At 40.6% G+C, this 8953-nt stretch overlaps 1 protein-coding gene across 1 annotated transcript; it reads left to right on the forward strand.

Annotated features, from left to right (window-relative positions):
- Positions 1–853: 853 nt before the first annotated feature.
- On the forward strand, positions 854–6278 carry LOC106569933 (uncharacterized). Its single transcript, XM_014141703.3, has 2 exons — positions 854–1205; positions 3436–6278. The coding sequence occupies exons 1-2, from the start codon at positions 1019–1021 to the stop codon at positions 4323–4325; spliced, it is 1077 nt and encodes a 358-aa protein (XP_013997178.2). The 5' UTR covers positions 854–1018; the 3' UTR covers positions 4326–6278.
- The last annotated feature ends 2675 nt before the right edge of the window (positions 6279–8953 follow it).

Consider the following 8953-nt stretch of genomic DNA (forward strand, 5'->3'; position numbering starts at 1 on the left):
TTGGCAACTTGGCCAGGCATTTTTTGCAAATGAGAACTGGGTCCGGGAGATAAATCATTAAACTGTGTTGACTGCAGATAAAGTTTCAATCAGAAGGGGAACCTAACCCAACATATACGGACTCACACAAGAGAAAAACCATTTAGCTGTGGTGACTGCTGAAAACGCTTCAATCACAAGGGGCATCTGACGATACTGACTCATACAACATTAGCCAATGAACAATTCCTGGTCGAATGTTTTGGAATGTCTCTCAGGGTGATGAGAAAATGGTCAGACTGATGTTATTGATAACATTAAAGAATATTATATACATTCCAGAAGAGGTCTCCTTGTATTTATCTTCCATTTTCACCTGATGCTGCTCATTCATGATATACAATAGACTCCTGTAAAGTGCAAACTATTTTTATATGCATGTGCACTGCAGTTGTTCAGTCCCAATTCGATTACATTCATTTTAATTCCTTCTGACAAACATCCATTCATTATTAAAGTTGATGCAAAAAAAGTATCATCCTATATTTGTTTGATTTATTTGACAATTTAAAAACACAATACAACCACACGTGGATACAATGCATTTAAAATCATTGAGGATGACACAATAACAAATGTATTTCCATTTTGGCCCTATTGATGAAAAAAACAATATATACGCAAGATTATATCATAAAAACAAAATGCATCATCTCATCAATAGGGAGGTAACAACGTTTTGTTGTTGCCTGTTCTCTCTTAAAGCATTCATCACCCTGTTACAGTACGACTTTTTGCCCCCTATGTAGTTATTTGTAGCAAAACCCGATCCACCCGGGGCGCCAACTTTTGTTTCTGGGTTCGCCATACCCACACATAAGAAGAAGACAACACGGATGTAGAACGGGGAGAGAAAGTAAAAAAAAAATATATATATATTACATTCCTTCTTCGTGGACGAATTCTAGTTAGGCGAATAAAACCAGAGATTAAGAGGTTCCTTTGACAATAATACCACTACTACAAGTCTACAAAAAAAATGTATAAATTACAGTCTTTGAATTCGTTTCTTTCTGAGTGTTTAACGGCGGCGGCAGTGGAGATTTTGGGGGCAATTGAGAAAGTAGTAGCTGAGTACCAGGAGGAGATATCCCGATCTAAAGAGGAGATTGATAGTCTACGGAGACAGCTAAGGATTACACCGGAGATAAAACTATATAGATCAGGTTTGTGTGTATATCTCATCTACTCAATTATTATACTGTAACAGCGATGAACATTTCAACGTTTTAGTTTAACTTGCACCATGCATAATTATTTTGTCGCTGTCGCGAAATTTATGTGGATTCTATGGAACGCCGTTTGTATCTTTGCGTGTCAAAAAAGATACACGCGTTGAATAAGATTTTCATTTGACACGTCAAATAACACAATTCTATTATAGAATGTTGTGTGTGTGTGTGTGTGTGTGTGTGATGAATTTGCACGTGCAAGCCAAGCGCCACCACTGTCAAAGCTGTACAAAAAAGTCTGCAAACAAGCACACACTGGCCACGAACGATGTGTTTACAATACCGCGTTGGTAATGAGGCATTATTTGTTCGACCGCAATTTCTGGGGTCGCTAGCAAGCTAGCTAACTTTAGCTTGGTACCTAGGTAGTACCAATACAACCAGCCTGAAAACCATTACCAGTAGAAACTGCAGTCATTTTCATTATTCTTAGCAATGATTAAGGAATCCTTGTGAGTAAGTATTGGCTAGATAGCCACTTGTTCGCCTATTGAAATTGAACCAGCTACTTAACCCTGTTGCCCAAAGCTAACGTTATAAGCAGGTTTGGGGCAGGTAGCCTAGTGGTTAGAGCGTTGGGCCAGTAACCGAATGCTGAATCGAATCCCCGGGCTGACAAGGTAAAAATCTGTCGTTCTGTTCCTGAACAAGGCAGTTAACCCACGGTTCCTAGGCCATCATTGTAAATAACTGACTTGCCTAGTTAAATAAAATAAATGAATAAAAAAACAGCCAGCTAGCTTCGTGAGGCTAGGCTAGACCGGGATATGTGTTGTGAAGCTAGCCACAATGCAGATTAGGCACAAGAGTCGAATTTGTGGGTTGCCTTCAAAATAAAAGTCCCACTTTGAAGTGATGCAGAAGGTTGGAATTTAGACTAGACAATGTTGGAATGTGAAGCAATGAAATGGGGTATCAGTCTACTCATTGACACCAACAGAACATAACTGTGAAGAGTTTATGCAAATATTAGTTTTGTAGCTCTTTATCGCGGGACTGTGACTGAAATCACCTCCCCATTGTGTGTATTGACATTCATATTGCACAGCTTTACCTAAGGATTGGGAATCAATGAAATGGGGTATCAGTCTAGTCAATACCCAATATATTTTTTCCCAACATCCTCCTCAGAGTTATCAGACTCCAAAACATCCATGCAGAACTGTTTTTCCTCAGAAATAGTGTTCAATACACAATGCAGGTTGACAATACATGTGGCTCAATTCAGTTGTTTCAGAGTTCCGCAATAAGAGCTACGATGCTAATGTTCTCTGTGTGTCACTGAAGATATATTGGGTATTGACTAGACTGATACCCCATTTCATTGATTCCCAATCCTTAAGTAAAGCTGTGCAATATGAATGCCAATACACACAATGGGGAGGTGATTTCACACAGTCACAGTCCCATGTCATTGAACCACAATCCATAGGTAAGGCTCTACAGTGAAATAAGTATGCCCCCAATGCAATTCTAAAGTCTAATACATTCAGTGTGATTTCAACAGATTTTTGTCAAATTAACAAATGATTGCCTTTTGTTTATTTTTATATAACAACATTCTCGTTTAGCATGATCTATTCAATTATGGCACAATTCTACTATTTGTATTCATTTGCATCACTGTCAATAACATACTTTTATTTTGAAGGCTAACCGGAAAGTCCACTACTGTGGCTAATCCCTATTGTGGCTAGCTTCACATAGATGGGTCCGACCACCATTAATCAAATAAGAACTGTTTTATAAATTAGGGTTATTTTAGATGATGACACCTAGCTATATAGTTAGCTAGATTATGTCGTTTTGCTATGTTTTTGGGGAAGAACATTGTTTGCATCTATCAGCTAGCTAGCTTTTTTTTATGACCAGCACTGTAGGTGCGCGAGACAACTTTACCAGCATCATAGCACACGTATCGATGAATCGTTGTGACATATGAAATACGTGTGATATTGTTATCAATGTGTAATAACTACGTAAAAAATGTACAAACGCGTTAAATTATTATGTGACTTGCAGTCATATCCACGTCCTGATTGGTCAACACGCTTATTTGACACGTCAAATAGTTTTGTTTTTTTCGTTTTTTTTGACACGCAAAAACCAAACGGCGTTCCATAGTAATCATGCTTGTCTGCGACTGTCTTTTCCCCCCCTCCAGACTCCCAGCAGCTCTCTCTCCCAGTCTCTGAAGAGGTTCCCCTTGAGCAACAACACTGTGAGCAAGAGTGGTGCCCCACTCGGGGACAGGAGGAACCAGGGCCATCACAGATTAAAGAGGAACAGGAGGAACTGAGGACCAGCCAGGAGGAAGAGCAGTTTCAAGGACTGGAGGGTAATTCCATAGAGTTTATATTTAGTGGTCCCTGTGTGAAAAGTGAAGGCGATCATGAGGCCTTAAGCCGCAGCTCAACTGTAATTAGTGACCAAGTAAATAGACCACCATTGGATCCCAAACCACCATCGGGGGCACACTGTTCTGAACTCAGCACCATGTCTAAAAAATCTCATTACAAAGTATTTGCTTTGAAAGCTGACCTTCAGAGGCATGTGACTCTCGCCAAGGAGAGACCCATTGAATGCCCCTACAACGCCACATGTAAAATTAAGGCCCATGTCCCACTCTGTCACAGTGGGAAACCCTGCCCTGTTTGTGGCAAGACCTTTAAAAACAAAGACCATCTATCCCAGCACATGAGGATTCATACACGGGACAGGCCATTTAGCTGTGGTGACTGCGGAAAAAGCTTCTATAGCAAGGGGCTGCTGAACGTGCATTTACAGACTCATAAAGGAGAGAAACCATTCATCTGTGGATACTGCGGGAAAAGCTTCTATCAGAAGGGGAATCTAAACCAACATTTACGGACTCACACAGGAGAGAAACCATTTAGCTGTGGTAACTGTGGAAAAAACTTCAGTCGAAAAACACACCTGAACCGGCATATCCTGACTCACACAGGTGAGAAACAGCACAGCTGTTCTGTGTGTGGTAGAAGATTCGCTGAGAATGCTGACCTGCTGAAGCATGTGGATAAAGTCCACAAATAACAAAACCAGGATCAAAACCGAATGGAGAAGACAATCAGGACACAGACATCTATCAGAAGATGGGAATAAAAAGGCAGGATGTGGACAACACCACACTGGATCATTCATGCTGTAGGTTTCAAATGAATAGACCTACCTCGTTGAAACATTAGCCAATTAACAATTAGGTTGTTTGTTTTGGAATGTCTCAGTCAGGGTGAAGAGAGAATTTTCAGACTGTTTATACATTAAAACATTGAACTTTCCAGAAAATGGTATCCTTGAATTTTGAGTATTTATCTTGACCCAATGGTCCATTCTGTCCTAATGCTGCTCATCCATGATATTGTAGCGATATATTGTAGTTGGAATACTTTTGCGGTGAAACTGCCACGTCCGTGGGTGGTATTACAGATGTTACTTCAATGAATAACACTGCTTATTTTTTTCTCGGACATCGTTGCACACTTGATAGAACAGCAGAGTATGTACCACGATTTTAAATAAATAAACAAAACAAAACAATAACAAATGCGCATGGAGCAACCAGTGGCACTGTTTCACCTTTCGCGGATCTCAGCTTTAACCCAACACCTAGCAACCTCGTCACGAGATTGGGACCTCTTGGCGTAACAGTTAAGGTGTTGGCTTGACAGTCGCTAGACCCCAGTTTGAGTATCATTGTGTAGCAAAGGCTCTGTCCCTTTAACTGTACACTCCTGGGGCATGCACCTCCTGAGCCACCTAAAACCGGTTCCCTTGTTAAATACCTGGTTCTATTTATTATGTCTTGTAATGGAAACCGTTTACCATTTTAAGAACCAAACAGAGCAAAGGCAACAAAACGGGGAGGGACCCATCTAAATGTGTCCAATAAACTCTTGTTTTTGTTGCAAATGTTTTCAGTTTGTAGTAAATGGTCGGTTGCAAAACGTTTTGCAACAAAATCGGCTTAATGAATACACCCCTGGGTTTCTTTGTCTTTTGGTTCAGTGGCAAAGGAATGTTGCCACTGAGGATATTGTTTGGATATGCATTGAAATGATCTAATCATAAAATTATGGTGGATATATTTTGTAAATGTTTTGGAGTTAATTATGGTTTAAGAAGTATGAGAATTATGACTAATAGGTTTTATATAATGATGAATCTCACAACAATTATGTAATGTTGAAGTCCATTATCATGATTATTCTGTTTTGGATACTGGTTCTGAAATGTGTGGGAAATAATGGTGTTTATGACTAATTGTTTTCTTATGATATTAATATATGATAATGTCAATTCTTTATGAAATTATTTTAAATATGCTAATACACATTTTTGGGGTTTATATTAAGCAGATAAATCAATAAGGAAACAAGGCAAAAGTAAACATGTCATCCCCCACAAATGATGCAGTGTGCACCTCATCTCTCCCGTCACATCCAACCTGGATCGATATTTGTTTTTAATGCAGATGAGAGCACTGAATCAGCGTACCATGAGTTTTAATACTCAGAGGGAGACAGCACAGTATTCCCTTTGAGTCAGGAACCAAAACTCCCCCACAGTGACCCGTGAATGCATTGTCTGCAGCATTCGGTCACATGACAGCTCAGCTGTTCGATTTCAATTACCGGCATGTCAACTAAGCCAGGATCACAGTCAAACATTTTGCTGATCAGATTTTGCTGATTCGGCCACTCATCTGTATAATTGTTTGGTATTTACCCTGCATGCTTGTGTTCAGTTTTTTCAGTTTCCCAAATATGTCTGTTACATAGGCAAGGAGACACATTTTTATTTTCATTACACAGAAAGTCAATTCTTCTTTTTTTTTTTACATCTATTGCGAATAACAAAAGCTCCTCTCTCAATTAAAAACATATTTTCAACACTCCCCCTCGATAATCACCAACCCTCGGTGTGAAATAGAACATTGACATGTTATGATTAAATATCTCCACATCAGTGGTGGTCAGTGCCATTTAAGATGAGGGAGGACAATTTATTTTTCTTCATGAGCATGGCCTTATTTATATTACAGCATATTGTATTATTTATTTAACCAGGAAAATAGGTCATTCATATTCCATTCACCTAGTTCAATGTAACAGCGACGGGTTTAGGCTACTATATAATTCTTCTAATTTTACCTATACCCATCATGAGGTTTCTACAACCTAGCCTATGAATGAACGTTTATAATGTACAGTACCAGTCAAAAGTTTGGACACCTCCTCATTCAAGGGTTTTTCTTTATTTTTACTATTTTCTACATTGTAGAATAATAGTGAAGACATCAAACTGGTACTGTAGGTGCACACAGGTCAATACACATTCAATACCGCCTTGCACACTTTTGCCTGCATCTAGCTGATATAGGGTGTAATCATTAGTCCAACAGTTGAAAATTAGAGTTTCTATTGGACATAATCATGTATGTTTATCTGTGTTATGTTCTGTTTTAAGATTTATTTTCAACAGAATAGGCAGAATGAATACACCCCTAATCACACGTAAACACAGTTCATTTTCATAACAGCCACGTTGTATTCCTTCTCGCATCTATGTGCTCTACTCCTCTCACCTTTTCCCTTCGTTGCTTGTGGACGTCAATGCACAACACATCAGCTGTATGTGACCAGGCGAGACAACCTTTCCAAGCCAAACCATATCATAAAGTAACGACATAGTCAACATAGCTAATAGAACTAATGCATTAGTAAACCTGCTACAATCATGCAGTAACGTGGAGAGCATAAGGTGGGGAGTTTGAGTCGTTCAGCCAGTTTCCTCTTGATTGCTGGCTATAGCCTCAATTCTTAGTTTCACAGAGTTATCTGACAAAGGTATTGATGTGAGTGTCTGTACCTCTGCCTCCCCACACATTGTTTTCACCATATGAATTGCGGCCGGTAATATCAAAGTCTCTGCAATAGTGTGTAGTTTCATAGTATAGCGTGCTTAGCCATTCACCGTGGGAATGATTCAAGTTCGGCCTTTTCCCATGATCTAAGGGCGCTCTGGTTGAATTTGAACTTAGGTTTGAAAAATTTTGATTTTTAAGGTTAAGCACGTTACAGTGATTGAGAGACAAAGATGATATTATAATACACTGCTCAAAAAAATAAAGGTAACACTTAAACAACACAATGTAACTCCAAGTCAATCACACTTCTGTGAAATCAAACTGTCCACTTAGGAAGCAACACTGATTGACAATAAATTTCACATGCTGTTGTGCAAATGGAATAGACAACAGGTGGAAATTATAGGCAATTAGCAAGACACCCCCAATAAAGGAGTGGTTCTGCAGGTGGGGACCACAGACTACTTCTCAGTTCCTATGCTTCCTGGCTGATGTTTTGGTCACTTTTGAATGCTGGCGGTGCTTTCACTCTAGTGGTAGCATGAGACGGAGTCTACGACCCACACAAGTGGCTCAGGTAGTGCAGCTCATCCAGGATGGCACATCAACGCGAGCTGTGGCAAGAAGGTTTGCTGTGTCTGTCAGTGTAGTGTCCAGAGCATGGAGGCGCTACCAGGAGACAGGCCAGTACATCAGGAGACGTGGAGGAGGCCGTAGGAGGGCAACCACCCAGCAGCACGACCGCTACCTCCGCCTTTGTGCAAGGAGGAGCAGGAGAAGCACGTCCAGAGCCCTGCAAAATGACCTCCAACAGGCCACAAATGTGCATGTGTCTGCTCAAACGGTCGCACAGCCCTCCATGTGCTTGCCAGAGGTAGCCTGACTGCCATTAGGTACCGAGATGAGATCCTCAGACCCCTTGTGAGACCATATGCTGGTGCGGTTGGCCCTGGGTTCCTCCTAATGCAAGACAATGCTAGACCTCATGTGGCTGGAGTGTGTCAGCAGTTCCTGCAAGAGGAAGGCATTGATGCTATGGACTGGCCCGCCCGTTCCCCAGACCTGAATCCAATTGAGCACATCTGGGACATCATGTCTCGCTCCATCCACCAACGCCACGTTGCACCACAGACTGTCCAGGAGTTGGCGGATGCTTTAGTCCAGGTCTGGGAGGAGATCCCTCAGGTGACCATCCGCCACCTCATCAGGAGCATGCCCAGGCGTTGTAGGGAGGTCATACAGGCACGTGGAGGCCACACACACTACTGAGCCTCATTTTGACTTGTTTTAAGGACATTACATCAAAGTTGGATCAGCCTGTAGTGTGGTTTTCCACTTTAATTTTGAGTGTGACTCCAAATCCAGACCTCCATGGGTTGATAAATTGGATTTCCATTGATTATTTTTGTGTGATTTTGTTGTCAGCACATTCAACTATGTAAAGAAAAAAGTATTTAATAAGATTATTTATTTCATTCAGATCTAGGACGTGATGTTTAAGTGTTCCCTTTATTTTTTTGAGCAGTATATAACTTCTTCTTTTTTTTTTACCAGGATTGTGGAAATTCTCCGACCCCATTTTCATATCCGGCGACCCCCCCCCCCCCCCCATTCAACTATGTAAAGAAAAAAGTATTTAATAAGATTATTTATTTCATTCAGATCTAGGATGTGTTGTTTAAGTGTTCCCTTTATTTTTTTGAGCAGTATATAACTTTTTTTTTTTTTTTACCAGGATTGTGGAAATTCTCCGACCCCATTTTCATATCCGGCGACCCCCCCCCCCCGGCCAATA

This window comes from Salmo salar, chromosome 14 (assembly GCF_965601325.2).
Source record: "Salmo salar chromosome 14, fSalSal1, whole genome shotgun sequence".
Lineage (NCBI taxonomy): Eukaryota > Metazoa > Chordata > Actinopteri > Salmoniformes > Salmonidae > Salmo > Salmo salar.